Source organism: Delphinus delphis, chromosome 1 (genome assembly GCF_949987515.2).
Source record: "Delphinus delphis chromosome 1, mDelDel1.2, whole genome shotgun sequence".
NCBI lineage: Eukaryota > Metazoa > Chordata > Mammalia > Artiodactyla > Delphinidae > Delphinus > Delphinus delphis.
The window spans coordinates 26779441-26796527 of record NC_082683.1 but is presented as its reverse complement, the minus strand read 5'-3'; the positions used below and the strand labels follow the sequence as shown (position 1 = coordinate 26796527).

The 17087-nt window shown below is 46.8% G+C and overlaps 1 protein-coding gene across 1 annotated transcript in view; it reads left to right on the top strand.

Annotated features, from left to right (window-relative positions):
• Nucleotides 1-17087, top strand: part of CSMD2 (CUB and Sushi multiple domains 2) — a 667671-nt gene that overhangs the window by 112193 nt on the left and 538391 nt on the right. The window contains 1 exon segment of the mRNA XM_060018797.1: nucleotides 2553-2665. Coding sequence (XP_059874780.1) covers nucleotides 2553-2665 — 113 coding nt within the window.

The following is a 17087-nucleotide window of genomic DNA, read 5'->3' as shown; positions in this document are numbered from 1 at the left end:
ATAGTGAATTACACTGATGGATTTTCAAATGTTGAACCAGCCTTGCATCCTTTGAATTAGACCCCACTTGGTTATGGTGTATAATTATTTTTGTGGTGTATGTATTTTTGTGGTGTATATGGTGTATAATTATTCAGCAAAATTATTTTGCTGAATTCTCTTTGCTAATATTTTGTTAAGGCATTTTGTATTTATATTCTGTGGGATATTGGTCTTTAGTCTTCTTTATTTGTACTGCCTTTGGTTTTGGTATCAGGGTAATACCTCATAAAGTGAGTTTGGAAGTGCTCCTTCTTTCTCTGTTTTCTGGAAGAGATTGTAAAGAATTGGTGTAAATTCTTTATACATTTGGTAGAATTCTCTATTGAAACCTTCTGGGCCTGGGTATTTCTTTTGGGGGAGTTTTTAAATTATGAATTCCATTTCCTTAATAGCTATACGGCTCTTCAAATGATTTATTTCATATTGGGACATTATGGTAGTTTGTGTTTTTCAGGGAGCTGGTCCATTTCATCTGGTTTGTCAGATGTATGTGTGTCACTTGTCGCATTTCCTTAGTATCATTTTGATAACTCCAGGCTTCGTCTTCTCTAACCTTTGCCAGCTCTGGATATTTGCCAACCTGAAAGATGAAAAATGAGTCTCGTGGGTTGAGTTTTCATATTTTTGATATTCATTAGGTGGAACATCTTTCTGTTTCTGTTCGTATGTATCCTGTGCTCTTTTCCTCCTTCCCTGTTTACCTTTTTCATATTGGTTTGTAAGTGTTCTTTATAGATTATGAATACTAACCCTCTTCCTGTCATATATATTATACATAATCTTCCCAGTTTTCACTTTTCCCTTTATCTTTTTTACAGTTTTTTTTTTTAATTTAAAAATGGAGGTAAAGGTACACTTTGAATTCCTCCCTGAGCCCTGCCGGGGGTGGGGGACGGTAGATAAGCCTCAGATAGGGGACAAACGACAAAGGTGGACAGGAGCCTGGCCACCCCGCCACCACCTTTGTGCGCAATCACGTCACCTGTGGGGGCCACCATGTGTGGACACCCAGCAGAGGACAACTCCTTTCCCAAAATATGTTCCCAAGTGTTCAGTGAAAGCTTCATTATTTTATCCTTTTAAAATTAGAAGAATCTTTTAAAAATGACTCTCTTGTGCTAAAAATGTATTATTTCAGGTTCAACAATTCCTTTTGTTTCACCCCTGTTTCTTTTTCTTTACTTAACTCGCAGGAAAAAAATGTAAGCATTTTAATTTTAAAAGCACGTACAATATGATCCCATTTGTATGAAATTATTTCACTGAATATGATCTGAACTACTCATCCTTCCATCTCTTTGTATGTCAACTGTCAAGAACAATTATTTCTAGACTGTACTGGGTTTTTATTTTTTGGTTTCATCTTTTAAAAATAATAAGCACTTACCATTTCTGTAAAAGCAGTAGACCTATTCCTTTTAAAGAATAATGTCCATGACAAGAAGCATCCGCGTTCTGCTACTTAGAGTTGGATATATTTTCCTCTGTGTGTGAATAAATATTGTCTGTTGGTGACTATTCATTGTAAATTTGTGGCAGAGTCTACCCAGAGCCTCAAAGGACCTTAGCCAGAAGGGGAAGAGTCAGTGTTACTGAACGAAATGTGGGTCCGCTTGTCCACACGCAATAAAGGCAATCTACTGACAGCAGGTTGGGGTTTATTGCAGGGTGCCAAGCAAGGAGTCCAGCTGGCTACTGCTTAGAATGCCAAACTCCCTGAAGGCTTTCAGGGAAAGGTTTGTAAAGACAGGGTGAGGGAGGGGGCTTGTGGGGTAAGTGATCAGCTTGTGGACATTCTTCTGATTGTTTGGTGGTGAGGTAATCGGGAGTCAACATCCTCAACCTTCTGGTTCCAACTGGTCTGGGGATCTACGTGCTGTGGGCAGCATCCAGTTAACTTCTTTCACCTGATGGGATTTTCAGCATCTGCAAAACAGCTCAAAGGACATGACTCAGAATATTATCTGTAGCCCCTGAGGAGGAACTAAAGGTCCTTGACTTTGTATAATGGCTAAGCTATTATTATTTTGTCTATCTTGACTGTTTTCTTTTCTTTCTTCATTTTCTCACTTCTCTGATTAAATTTACTCTTTGGAACTCAGAGAAGGCCTAGGAGGCTACAGTTTTCTATGGACAAGAGGCAGGTGGAGGACATGGGGTGGGGTGAGTCTGTTTGGGGAAGGCCGCATAGGGTCCTGCTTGGATACATCAGGAGAAGAAACTGGAGGAGGAGAAAGAGAAGAGCCATAAATGAGCGAGCCTCCAGGTCGGGGGTAGCCCATGGCTTCGGGGGAGTAGCCCCCCATATTTCTGTGATTGGTCTCCATCACCTTTGCTGGAAATTACTTTAACTTTGAACACCTTGCATATGCCTGGCGTTCGACTTCTTTCGTATCCTTCCCTGTGCCTAGATCAGCACCGTGCATCCAGCAGGTGCTCAATAAATGCTTAAGGCATGTTTAGTTCCCAAGGGGGTCATCCTCCCTCCATCTCATCTCTTTGTCTTTCAGGCTCACAGGCTTTCAGCTGCCGGCCACCGTCGTCAGCGCGGCCACCACCCTCTCTCTACGCCTCATCAGTGACTACGCAGTCAGCGCACAGGGCTTCCATGCCAGCTATGAAGGTAGGTGCCTCGGCCTGGCCTCAGGAGCCGTATGTGTGAGGTTGTAATAGCCGCAGGCAGGGCTGCGCTGCTCTTAGCTGCCGGGAAGGGCTTCTTCAGATTCAGAGCTTGTGCCTGTCCTAACAAGGCTGGTTACTTACCAGTAACTCAGTTACTTAAATTGCCCCTGCTGCGTTGTTTCCAGGAAACTGAGACTTGAAATCAGAGCTGAGCTGCCGTCGTTTATCTTGAGGGCCTGGTAACATCTTCTTCTCTCCCCTTAACTGGGTTTTGTTGTGTTTTTATTTTTTTAATTCTGTTTTCTCTTGGGCTTCACTGTGTTATAAGGTACCTTGGCTTGGTTTTGGAAATGAGGCAGATATAAACCCTAAGTAAAAGACATAAAATAAGTAGCTGAAGACATTTTTTGCTCACTGTAGTGACTGCAAAGAGTCAGCTTTATATCATTCAGAGAAGAACAATCAATTTTTCCTTGATAGCACAGATTAGGGTTTCTTGGTTTGAGTTACGCAAATAATTGCCGCTTCTCTCAGCCTGTTTAAATATGGTGTTAGCATTCAAATTAACACTAATATCTTCAGATTATACACTATTATTATTATTAACTTTATTATGTTAGTTCAGAAGGTGGTACGTCTAGATCGCTGTCATTTTCCTGGGAAATTTACATCTCATTAATAGGTAATTATGCTGCTCTTGGCTAAGACCCACACTGCTATTTTGTGTTGAGATCATTCATAGGCGTATTTTAAGACTGTTAATGATAATTAATAACAATAATGACATAACACCCTAGTAAAGCATGCCAGTTATTTGAAAGCTTTCTTCCTCTTGCCTCTAAGAACTTAAAGAATAAGTGATGCTTTCTTGAATGGAGCTATAGCAATATACAAATAGATACCACCTTTGTCTTGGCTAGGAGGATACCACAGAAAGAGGGCAGATCCTAACTCCCTCGGCAAAATTCACGCCTGTTGGTAAGGGGTGTTTGGTGCTTTAACGTAAGCGATTGCGAGTTCCTGAGAAGGTCTCAGTTATTTTTAACTAAAGGTACCAAGAAGGCTCCAGAGAAAGTTTCACATGCCTTTAACTGGGGGCTTCTGACGTAACTCCGGATTGCTTTAACTGAGGGCTTCTGAAAAGACCTATTTGTCTTTAAAGTGAAGTCTCCTGGGATAACCCAATTTCTTTGGAAAAAACAATCAGTTCCTCCCAAAAGCAAGCCTGTGATCTTGGTCATCCTGGTTCTGTCCTCAGCCTTTGGCTCTGAACCCAAACTAAGTCTCTTTGAGTCTGAGCTACAACCTCTTGATTAAGTAAGAGAGGCCTCTTCAGAAGCTTCTTCCACCATATGTGGGCCTTGGGGGGACTGGCTGTGTTTGGGGATGGTGGGGGGAATGAGTCGTTGACACTAGAGTTGGTGGCTGCAGAGATCCCAGGAGGGGCTGACACACAGTGGGACCCAGCTGGGCCCTAATGGTGTCCTCATTTAGCAGTCTTTGTGGATAGTTGTCTGAGGCCTGGACTCCTAGGAGGTTTTAGGAAAAAAGTGTCCTGTTGATCCCTGACCACGTTGCCTGCTCTGGGAAACAATGCCAAGTGCTTCTCCATCAGGCAGAGCAGAGCTGAAGGTACATTCATGGAGCCTTATAAAATCAGAGGTTCTAGCCTGGAATCCATGGGGAGGTCTACAGTAGGGCATCAAAGGTCTGCAAACGCCTTGTAATTAGAAACCACATTCTGAATGTGTAAGGGTATATGTATTTTTTTCTTGAAAGGGTCTAGATCAGGGATCAATAAACTATGGCCCACCTGGCCAAATCCAGTTCCTGGCTTGTTTTTATAAATAAAGTTTTATTAGAACACAGCCAAGCCCATTTGCTGACATTGTCTATGACTCTTTACATGCACTACAAATTCAGAGTTGAGTTATTGCCACAGAGACCACACGGCCTGCAAAATCGAAACTACTTACTATCTGGCCTTTTACAGAAAAAGTTTGATGACCCCCGGTCTAGAGCTGTGCTATCCAATAACACTAGCCTTTAACCACATGCCACTATTTATATTTATATGAATAAAAACTCAGTCAAATTTAAAATTTCATTTCTCACTTGCACCAGCCTCTATCAAGTGTTCAGTAGCCACCTGTGGCTTGTGGCTACCATACTGGGCAGCACAGACAGAGAACATTTCGTCACTGCAGAAAATCCTTCTAGACAGGGCTGAGCTCGGGCTTCCATCAGATTCACGAAGGGGCTGCGATTCACATGAGGTCACGAGTCATTAAGATAAAGTGGAGGCCAGTGGGTCCCTCCTCCCCGCTGCCTGGCCCGGGGGTGGCAGCCCCAACAGGAGAAGGACCAACGGGACAGAAGGCAGGGCCCGCCCTCCGTCAGCCACTTCATGGTGTCAGGTCTCTAAGTCATCGGCACTGAGAAGGGAAAGGCTCCAGGCAAGGCCCAGGCAGGCCCTGCATGGTGCAAACAGGTTGCTATAGCTGAGTGACTCTCTGTAGTCACCTGGGCAGGGTTTCCGCCAGCTCCGTGGTCTTCGTGGCTCTTTGTGCTGCCTGGCAGAATGGCTCACAGGAGAGGCAGGTGCGGGGAAGCCAAGGCTGGGGCTGTCACCAAACCCTGACGATCTGGCTCAGGACTGGACCACGGGGCAATTTGTGCATCTGGAAAAGTGTGAGTCGCACTGACTTTTGGGACACCCACAGCGGAGGGGCAAGGAGGGCAGGTGGGGGGAATCAGCAGCTGCAGCCACTGCTGCGGATGAACCACGTGATAGACGACATCCGCAGCGGTCCTGGGCCCTCTCTCTCACTGCACTTCTCAACAAGACACAGGATGAGCCCACATTTAGGGATTTACTGATAAATACTAGTCTCTTGGGCCTATAACTGAGTAGCTGGGTGACCTTGGGCAGAGTTTTTCAAACTCTCTGGGCCCTCTGTTGGGGGGAAGGGGCGATCCGGTGGTCAAAAGGACCATAAAGATTTGGCTCTCAGCCCCTCCCTCCATTGCAGAACCCACCTTAGTCACTAGGGCTGGACAGCAAGCAGACAGACAGGCTCTAGAGAACTCCCCTCCCCCCAGCCCCGCATCAGCCGGGGCTGACCCTAGTCAGGACAGCCTCCTCGCGTCCAGCCTTCTGGGTGTCACAGGACCTGTTTCTCAATGCCGTCAGGGTCCCGCTCTTGGTAGCTCCCCTTGGCTGACGTCCCTGAAAGTCTGCTATCAAAGGGAGTCTCCTCCTCCTCCACCCTCCTTGGGAGAGTGAAGAGTGCAGAAAAGGAACTGGACTGCTGCTAGGGATTGTGGAGAAAGGTGAAGTCAGATGAAGGGTGTCAGCTCAGAGCTGCTGCCGCGTCACGGAAAAGATCAAAAAGGCCAATCGTCAAAGCCCGAGATGACAGAGGATGCGTGATTTGTAATCCCTGGGGGCAAGCGTGTGGGCTGCGGCCGTGGACAGGAGAGAAGGGCATCAACTTGTATTAAGCACTGACTGTACGCCAGGCACTCTACATACATTATCTCATTTAATCCCCGAGACAGCCTGGTGGACAGACGTTGCTGTCTCCATCTGATAGATGCTAGAGCTGGAACCCAGGAGTTTTGTGTTCAGCTTTAAGGCTACTTGATGGCCAGGAGTTTTAACGTGACTTTTCTGGCTCTAAAGACTGTACTCTTCTCCTGCAATGCACACCCTGCAGAACTCCTGGAGGAAGGTAGAGACTGGTGACTCCCTCTCATGGGCAGGTAGATTGGAAATAAGTCAGAGGCAGGGTGGACACAGGAAGCCTGCCTTGGCTTCAGCGCCCCTCCCGGATGACTTGGGTCATCTCAGGGAATCAATAAGAGGTATGTCCACAGCCTCTCAGCTAGGGTTGCCAGATAAAATCTAGGGTGCCCAGTTAATTTGATTTTTAAATTATTCCAATTCTTTAAAATTTGAAAAAAACTTTAGTGTAAGTATAGCCCAAATATTTCATGGGACATACTTTTACTAAAAGAAAATTGCCTGTTGTTTGTCTGAAATTCAAATTTAATGGCGCGTCCTGTATTTTTATTGGCTACATCTGGCATCCTCATTCCCAGCACTGAATCCCCAGGAGCTCTGACCCCACTCACTCTTCCTCCTCCTTTTCCTGATGCCCAGATCCGCCCCTGTCCTGCTCTGCCCAGCTCGGGCTGCCCACGCACTACAGAGGATCTAGGCTCACCTCTGCCCTTCCAGTGAGTGTCCACTTGACAGCTCTCTGAACGCCCACACACCTGCAGAGAGACGCAGATCCATGGGCACTTGGGGTTACACTGTGTGTGTAATTCTGTAGTCTGGTTGACGAGGCTGACGTTTTTCTGCGTTAATAAAAGCAGCCCGTCTTTGTTCTTCCTAAGGAATATCAGTGAGGGAGCCACTGTGGTTTGCCTCTACCACAATTATTTAACCAGTCATGGGGACATTTAAGTGAAGGACATCCCTGTACATACAGCTTTAACCCTCATCTAATTATCTTAGAATTCTTGGAAGTGCAATTGCTGGGTCAAAGAGTGTGTCGATTTTTCATTTTATTACATAATTCCACGGTGTCTTTAGGAAGATTCTAGTGGGGCACACCTCTACCAGCAGGGTGTAAGAGGGCCCATTCCCCTCCTTTACCTACATTGCGCGTTGGGGAGTCTTAAGTCAGTTTCATTGATTAAAATGGGTGAGATGAAATCTCATTTGTGGTTATAATTTGCATCTCTCTGATGATCAGGAAGGTTGAGGACCTGTCACCACTTTCTGGCCTTTAGTAGATCATTTTGTAAGTTGTCTGTCCCTGTCTCTGCCTACGTTTCTTTTGGGGTGTTAGTATTTTTTTCTTATCCCTTTTGTAAGTGATTTTGCATATTAACGCTATGAATATTACGAGTTTCCTTTTGATGTGCAGTAATTTTAATGTCACAAATTTTTTAATATTAATTTTTCTTTGATAATCTACCTTTGGTGTTATGCTTAGAAAGGCCTTTTCCATGCCAAGATCAGCTGGTCATTTAGATATTCCTCTCATTCTTTTAGCATTTTATTTTTCCATTTCACTTTTAAATCCCTCTGGAATTCAGCTATGTTTGTCTTGGTTTCAGTGGCCCTGTCTCTGATTCTCCAACATTCGCTGTGTCCTTCTGTCTGTCTTTCAATGTGTGGAAGCCTGTTACTTCCCCAGCCCCCGCACTGTGTCTCTCCCTGATGTTTCTAGCCTTGCTGTGTTTAGACGTTGTTTCTCCCACCCAAGCCCTTGGGCTTCACGCCTTCTCCACCCATGACTCTCAGAGATTGTATGGGTTGTTTCTGTCTCTGACAGGTTGATCAGCAGGTAAACAAGAGTTGTAAGCAGATCAGAAACATCAACTAGAGAAGAGTCTCTGCAGGTTTTAATGCCTAATCCTGGCTGCACCTTTTGCATTTTAGCCGCATCAATCCTGAGCAGTCACTCTGACACTTTCGTGCAAGAGAGCCCATCTCTGACTGCTGGGTCTCAGTCTATTAGATCTATTTAATCATCTACATCTAAAAACAGGTATTTCTGTTTAGTTAAATCTAACTGTCACCTTGTGTTCTCACTCTCAAAAATATAAGAGGCTTCCTTAAAAATCAAAATCACTTATTATCCCCACGTGGAATTTAGAAGCATGAGGAATGCTTATTTTTGCAAACTCCCTCATCACCACAAGGGGAGAGGCTGCACAGTACAATGATTAAGACCTCAGGTTCTGGGTTCCAACGGATCTGGAATCAAATCCCATCTTTGCCACTCACTTGCTGTGTGACCTTGGGCAAGTTACTTCATTTCTCTGAGCTCTGGCCTTTGCATCTGTAAAATCAGGGTAAGAATAATACTTCATAGAGTTGTGAAGATTAAGGAGAGAACACACAAGTCACATGAGGGACTGGCAGACTGTCAGTGCTTGATAAATGTCAGCTAATGAGTGAAGTCACCCTCCTCCTAACCTCACCAGACTGGGATTATTTCAGGAGATGGAAGAATAGATATGTCTACTCCATAGGTCACAATCCCATCCCCACCCCAGCCCGCTGGCTCCTGAGTCTGCTTAAAATTCTCAACCCAGTTGTTCGTGGTATGTCTGGGCTTACAAACAGACCATAACATCTGTGGGGAAGGAGCAGAGGTGTCTCCATATTCGTGAGCTCCAGCACTGCTGGAGAGACTGCCCACCACATGGGGATGAGGTCGTGGGCCGTGTCCCCTGGTGGGTTGGAGCTGACGAGGCCAATGCTGGGAATTCAGTCTTTTCATGTCCTCTTCTCTTTGTATCAGAGATGTTGGCTTTAGGGCTAATGGTGCTAGTGACACGTCCAGCAGACCTTAGACTTTGGGGGTCATGGACTTGAAAGCTGTGACTATCTCCAGACATACACACACACACACACACACATGCGCACGCACACACACACGCACGCACACACACACACACACACAAACACTTTTCCATGTTGTTTTTCATGTAATTCAGATGCCCTGAAGCCCACCCATGAACCACTAGTCCACCTGAAAAGCTGAGCCCAGAGAGTCAGGGATCACACATTAAGTGGGTGGTAGAGATTCTTTCATTCATTGAGCTGATATAATTGAGAGCCTACTGGGTGCAGTGCCTGATGTTTCAACCAAGTCCCATCCTCACCATCATGATTTCCTCCTCTACCCCTACCCACCTGCCCTCCCAAAGGGAACAGAACGGGGGAGGAAGAGCTCAATTCAGTGCCACATCTTGGTGAGTTTTTGTTCCCAGTGCAAGGTCAGTAATGTCACCTCTGCCGCTGCACCAGAGCATGGTGGAACAGCGTCAGACAGACACATCTGCGAGGGACAGATGGACAGAGATGGAGCTCCCTGTTGTCATTCTATCAGGAGAGGCAGGCTTGGGACAGAACTTTCCTGGCCTTTGGAGGGGGAAGTAGGGTAGAGGTGATCATGTCATGCAGGGAAATGGAGGTCCAGAAATGGACGCCTCTGGTTTTTTTCCCTCCTGTAATTAGACCTGCTGATTTCCCTCTCCCGGCCTCTCAGACAATTTCCTCAATTTGAAAGAGTTCCCCAATTCAGGGACATTCTGCAGACATCTCAAAATTGGACTAATGGAAGCTTTTTGACCATATACATATATACACTGAATATGCAATTTGCACCATTCAGGCCACTCAGGCCAGAATGGCAGGCCTGGCGAGGCCCCCTTTGGGGGAGGGGGGAGGTGATGAATGTCCATTTCCTCTGCCTGGGAAGGGATGGTGTGTGCTTCCTGAATCAACCTGCTGCATTTCCGAGGGCTCTGCCTTGGGAGTTGGAGAACATTCCTTTTAATCAGTACAGTGGAGTAGCAAATTAATACACAGAGATGTGACATTTGAGACAAACTGGGCAGCACTTCTCCATAAGTGGGGAATCAGGATGAACTTCATATCACGTCCTCAATAATCCCACAAACAGTTCATCATGCATAGTGATATTTTCCCCCTTTGGGGAAGAATATTAACATAGCTTGAAGATGATATCATAGCAAATTCTAGTGCCCTGACCCTCCTCACCTCAGGGTGTCAGAAGACAGGGTGAAGGCAAAGGAGCATTTTCAGGTGGCTGGATGACCTGGGGGTAAGGGGTACATCTGCTTTACTTCTCTGGCCCTGTTCATTCATTCATTCACTCAACAAATATTTACTGCACACCTGCTCTACTCCAGGTCCCTAGGTAGACTTTGAGGCATATGAATGAATTATAAGTGGCTTCCAGCTTCAAGGAGCTCTTAGACCTAAAATTGTTGGAGAGGAGTGCGTAGGAGCAGAGGAGTGGGGTCCAGGAAGAGGTAGGTTCAGCGCTGGCTAGCTATGACACCTTTCACATCTCCCGACCTCCCCGAGCTGATTTTGCGCAAAAGAGGAACTGCAGCACCCAGCTCAGTGGTTTGTAATGAGGGCTGAAGAGTTAGTGGCTGGGAAGTGCCTGGTACAGAGTCTCTGGTCAAGAAGCACCCATTCCTCGACCACGTGGAGAAAATTACTCTCATGCCTGGCTGGGTGTCTGGAGATCAAGTTTGAGCCCTGCCATGTCCTCACTGTGTGACCGTGAACAAGGCACTGAGCCTCTCAGCTCCCTCCTCTGGGACATGGGATCATCATCTCTTCCTTTCAAGGGGGGAGTGAGCATTAGTGGTAAGGTACAGAAAGCACCTAGCATGACCTTTGACACATAGTAGGCACTCAGTCAAAGGAAGCTTTTATAATAGGTGTGTTTTGTAGGAATGAAAAAAAAAATTCTTTCCTATGACAAAATCTTTGGTCAAGGCTTGTGGGTCTCCAAGAGCAAGGAATGTCACCTATTTTTTGATTCTTCTGTCACTGAGGTACCTTAGTCCAGGGCTTGGTACACAGTAGGGACACTGCAATACTAGCCAGTGCTTGCCTCTCCTGACCTGGATCTTTGCTAGTCCATATAGGGCTTTTGTGCAAATTAGCGCAAGTGGCCACCCTGAGGGGACACAGCCCTGTGAGCCTTTGGCTTAGTGCATGGAGTAGAGGCTGGGTTTTAACCACAGTCACCCACTGTGAGTCATTAGAGGCAGGGTGCAAGGATCTTGGGGTGCTTTCACTTAAAACCCTCTAATTGGAGGTTCCCTGGTGGCGCAGTGGTTAAGAGTCGCCTGCCAATGCAGGGGACATGGGTTCAAGCCCTGGTCTGGGAAGATCCCCACATGCCTCTGAGCCTGTGCTCTAGAGCCTGCGAGCCACAGCTACTGAGCCCACACGCCTAGAGCCCGTGCTCTGCAACAAGAGAAGCCACCGCAATGAGAAGCCCACTTACTGCAACGAAGGGCAGCCCCCGCTCGCTACAACTAGAGAAAGCCCGCGGGCAGCAACGAAGACCCAACGCAGCCAAAAATAAATACATAAATAAATTTATAAAAAAAACCAAACCCTCTAATTACTTCCCAGATGGAGTACAAACTCCTCACCTGGCCGTCAAAACTGGGCATCAGCCTCACCTCCACCCGCTTCCTCCTCCAGCCACACTGGCTTTTGTCTGGTCTTCAGATACGCCACACTCTGTCTCCCCACCCATCCTTCAGACACGCTGAGTCCCTTCTTCTGAACCTTCCTCCCCCACCTGGCCACTCTTCTCTGCCTCTTTGTTTCCTTCCAATCTCCGCTTAAACCAAATCCAGAGGCTGCCCCTGGTGCCCAATACTCCCTTTACTTTCCCTCTTAGTTCCCCAGGCATCTCCTCCAATTACATGCGTCCCTCGTGTATCTCCTGTTCCTTGTTCGCCTTCTCTCCTCCGGTATGTGCTCCCAGACAGTGGAGAGAACCAAGACGAAAGCTCAGGGTCTGGAGGAAAAATCGACTCTCAGCTCGGCTAGTTAGTAGCCAGTGTGGGACTTTGAGCAGGTCACTTAACCTCCTCTGACCTCAGCTGTCACAGGGACAATAATAATAATAATCCCTGTTCTGTGGGATTATCACCGGGAACAAATGAGGTAACACGTGTCAAGGGTTCCTAACGCTGCCTAGTGTGGAATAAACACTCAGAAAGCAGACTGTTCACAGCTGCGCCTAGCCCAGGATCTGACGCATGGTAGATGCTCAGTAAATAATGATTGAATAAGTGAGTGGATAAGGGATCATTTCACCCAGTGTAATGGAAAGACATTTGCTCAAGGTACCTGGGACCATATTCCATTGAATCCAAGATGTCCTCAGTTAAAGATGCAGCTTTATTGGATGTACCACTAAGAAAAAAAAAAAAATGCTGCCGATTAAAGTGTGACATGCCGTCGATTTTAAGATACATCCCAATTTCAGAGATATTAAAATATGGAAAAATGTGCTCCCTAGAACTGACGAGGTGTGGTAACTGCTTAATTGCTCGTGACCACCCCTCACCTTGTTTGGGGTGGGCTTATCGCTCTGACCTCTTCTCCAACCCAGGGCTCTCTGACCGTCAGGGCTTCTCCTTTTCATCATTCAGGTGGTGGCTCTCGCTGGACGTGTGATCACCTCTTAATTCGTTCTCTCGGCTCCAAGTCTCATTACTTTTCAATTTTCTGCATTGAACTCTATTTAACACCTGTTAGCACAGGTCTCAACTGATAAATGACCTTGTCGGGGGAGGCAGCAAGATGCCCCAGTTTTGATTCTGTCTCTCATATCTGTGCCCCAGGCAGGGAGCCCATAGAACCCAAATAGGGGTCCCTCAGGACCCCTGCCAGCCCCTCCTATAATAGCTCCCAAGGCACCAGGAATACCACTGGGTGGGGACCTGAATGTGATTTCTCCCACTTGGATGGGAGATGGGAGAGTCAGCCTTCGGCCACTGCTCTGGTCATGACTGTAGCTGGACACACTCACCTGTCTCCTTCCTGTGGACCTGGGTCAGTTGACCCCATTAGATCTTCGTCCACTGACCCCCACCCTGGAGGTTCAGGGGACACAAGTCCTTCTACCATGTCTTCCTTGGGGGAAGTTATCTCCCAACCCGTGAGCTGAGCATCAGCAGGGAGAGAAAGCTTCCAAGTAGAAGTATCAGACTGGATATTCCCATCCCACCTCTTCCTATTAATCGATAATTTGGGTGTGATTAGCCACTGTTTTGGATTATTCTTTCCAGCCCTTTCCTTCATTAGTGTGGATAATTGAGGGTTGAACCCATTGCCATTTCATTGGAACAGCAGGAGAGAAAAGCATTTAGGACGTTGGGGTTCTGATTTGGAGATCTGGTGGTGGACAGATCACCTCTACCCTTCCCCTTTCCACCCTGTTGAACGATGGGCACTGTTTCCCAGTTCTGTATCCTCATACACACCCTGGATCCCTGAGCCCAGGGCGTCAGAGGTGAAGGAAACAAAGGGACCAGCTCACTGCATGACATGTCCAGCAATGCAGTGGGAGCTTTGCAGACACTGACATCCCGCCTGGTGAGCAAGGCCTCAAGAATCCCCGCTGTACAGAGAAGGAAGTGGAGGCCCAGAGAGGTTAGTTACCTTGCCTGAGGTTACGCAGCACCTAAGGGTCGTGCACAGTTTGAAAATCGGTTTGGTTCCAAAGCCCACCTCTTTCCACTAGGTGCTGCCTCCCCACATAAGTTACATATAGTTCTCCAAGCCCAGAGAAAGGAGGGGCCGTGGAGAGGCGGGGGGCCAGCCCTTGACCCTGGAGCACCTCCCAGATCTGGCCATCCCCAGCCTGGCCTTGCTGAGGACCTTGTTGCTGCCCAAGACCCTGTCCTGTGGGTGATGGCTTGCCTTCCCTGCTTTTCAACCTTCCTTCCAGCTCTTCATGTCCTGCCCCTCCCTCAAGACCTTTATCCAGCCACAGTTTAGGAGTAATGCAGACTGGCCTTGGTAATGCATTAAATTACCAGGAGTTAGTCTTGTGAAGTGGAGGGGGGCAGAGGAATGGGCAAGCCAAGCACGTTCCAGCCTCAGGGTCTCCGTACATTCTGTTCCCTTTGCCTGTACTGCTCCGCCCTGGTGGCCGCATAGCTCTCCCTGTCATGTTGTTCAGTTCTCTGCTTAAACGTTCCGTATCAAAGAGACCTTTCCTGATGACACTGTATGACACAGCCGCCCCACCCATCACTCCCTGTCACCCCCACCCCGACATATAATACAATTATTTGTCTATTTGCTTATCGTCTGTCTCCGCTATCAGAATGTGAGTTTCCTGGGATCAGGGCCTTTGTCTCTTTTGCATTGTTACTGTTGTTCTCTGCTGAATCTTCAGTTCCTAGAACAGGTTCTGACCCATATTAGGTGCTTGATAAATAGCTGGTGAACGAATGAATGAACGAAATCAAAGGCCAGAAGAAAGAAAGAATGTATGTATTTGAGCACCTTCAAGAAATCCCAAGGGATGGAAATGTAAAGTCCGAGAAGTGGGGGCAGCTGGAACAGCTGGAGCTGAGCTGGATGTGGGTCGGGGGTCAGCTCATGCGGGGCCTGGGAGACCCCGGAAGGCATCTGGGCTTTATTCACAGAGCCCGCCCATCACCAAAGGATCTTAGGCAGGGAGGTGATGCAGTGAGATTTCTGCTTTAGAGATGGTGAGGGGGGCAGGGGGGTAGACTGGAAGCAAGGGAGCCAGTCACAGGCGGGGACCGTTGTCCAGCACAGAATGTGCCTGGACCTTTGTCAGCACTGGGGAGGGTGCCAGGACAAGGGGAGAGCTAGCCCAGGCTCACACCACACTGCCCACATTCCCTGTGGATGGGTATCTAAGCTGCTGGAACAGAAGGAATGCCCCACACGTGGAGCAGCTTGGCTTGCCCAGTGGCTTAAACAAAAATATTTATGATATTCTTTTCTGTTCTACGGACATTTGTGATGTGAGTGTAACCCACTGAACAAGCTCACCTTAAGAGTCCCGATGAAGAGGTGAATGTTCGAGTGCTGGGGTCTCTGGTGATAAGTGATGTGGATGAAGCCCTTGAGATCACACTTGGAAATTTTGCAGAGGATTCAGAGCAGGGAGGAAGGGCAAATGCATTGCACAATGAGGACTGCAAGGATGACAGTGAAAGCGAACATCACTTCAGCTCTTACCAGGTGCCACGTACTCTTATAAGTGCCTTGCATTTTTAAAAAAAAATTACTTATTTTACTTATTTATTTTTGGCTGCGTTGGATCTTCGTTGCTGCGCTCAGGCTTTCTCTAGTTGCGGCTAGCGGGGACTACTCTTTGTTGTGGTGCGCGGGCTTCTCATTGCGGTGGCTTCTCTTGTTACAGAGCATGGGCTCTAGGCACGCAGGCTTCAGTAGTTGTGGCACACGGGCTCAGTAGGTGTGGCTCGCGGGCTTTAGAGCGCAGGCTCAGTAGTGTGGCACACGGACTTAGTTGCTCCGTGGCATGTGGGATCTTCCCGGACCAGGGCTCGGACCAGGGTTCCCTGCATTGGCAGGCGGATTCTTTTTTTTTTTTTTTTTTTTTTTTGCGGTAAGGGGGCCTCTCACTGTTGTGGCCTCTCCCGTTGCGGAGCACAGGCTCCGGACGCGCAGGCTCAGCGGCCATGGCGCACAAGCCCAGCCACTCCACGGCATGTGGGATCTTCCCGGACTGGGGCACGAACCCGTGTCCCCTGCATCGGCAGGCGGACTCCCAACCACTGCGCCACCAGGGAAGCCCGGCAGGCGGATTCTTAACCACTGCACCACCAAGGAAGTCCCAAGTGCCTTGCATTTTTTTTTTCTGGATCTTTTTTTTTTTTAAAGAAGATGTTGGGGGTAGGAGTTTATTAATTAATTAATTAATTTTTGGCTGTGTTGGGTCTTCGTTTCTGTGTGAGGGCTTTCTCTAGTTGTGGCAAGAAGGGGCCACTCTTCATCGCGGCGCGCGGGCCTCTCACTATGGTGGCCTCTCTTGTTGCGGAGCACAGGCTCCAGACGCGCAGGCTCAGTAGTTGTGGCTCACGGACCAAGTCGCTCCGCGGCATGCGGGATCCTCCCAGACCAGAGCTTGAACCCGTGTCCCCTGCATTAGCAGGCAGACTCTCAACCACTGCGCCACCAGGGAAGCCCTCTGGATCTTTAATATTCCCTTTAATATTAGTTGTGGTGATTAATACTTATGTAACAGACTTACTAGTCTGAAAAATAATTCATGTCAGTATTTATAAGATAAAATAACTGTACCAAAGGTTACTTCTAAATAACTTCAAAGAAGTTATTACCTGAAAGTTTAAACAACAAAAGTTATCTTCCACATAAGTTCCACAATAAAATAATTTAAACACATTATTGATTCTGCAAGTTCTTTTTAAAAATTACTTTAGAAGTTAAAAGAGGAAATATTTTTCTTTGTCCTGTGCCACTTCTTTTTCCCTTCCTACTTCTGTCCCCCTCAATATATAATATTATGGATGCAAACTCAAGAATTCAAGGTGAAAGGGATAATTTTGCTTCACAGATCTCACGACCTACACTGTATAGCAAAAACAAGATAAAAATAGAACTGAACTTTAAAAAAAATACAAATTAGGTTATATAACAAGATTATCTTTGGAAAAATAGATATTTTCTCTCTACTAGAAATAGCAAAACATTCCACATTATTTTCTTTCCCAATTGCGTGGTTAATTAGCATACATTCCAACAATGCATATGAAAACATTTCTAAGCCAGGGGTACTTGAATGATTTCTTCATCAATGTTTTGGCTAATTCAGTGGCCAAGAAAACATGATGTTTAGTCTCTAATTAGATGCAATCAAGAAACAAAACAGAATTTCTGAGGTTTAAGCTGATGTGACCCAGCAAAAATCTGTCATTATATCAGCTACAAGTCTCCCTTCTCCCAAAAAGGAGAAAATTAAGAACTGCTTAAAAGTGTACAAGCTTCCAGGAAACTTCTAACAGCTCAGCTTCAGGTGACC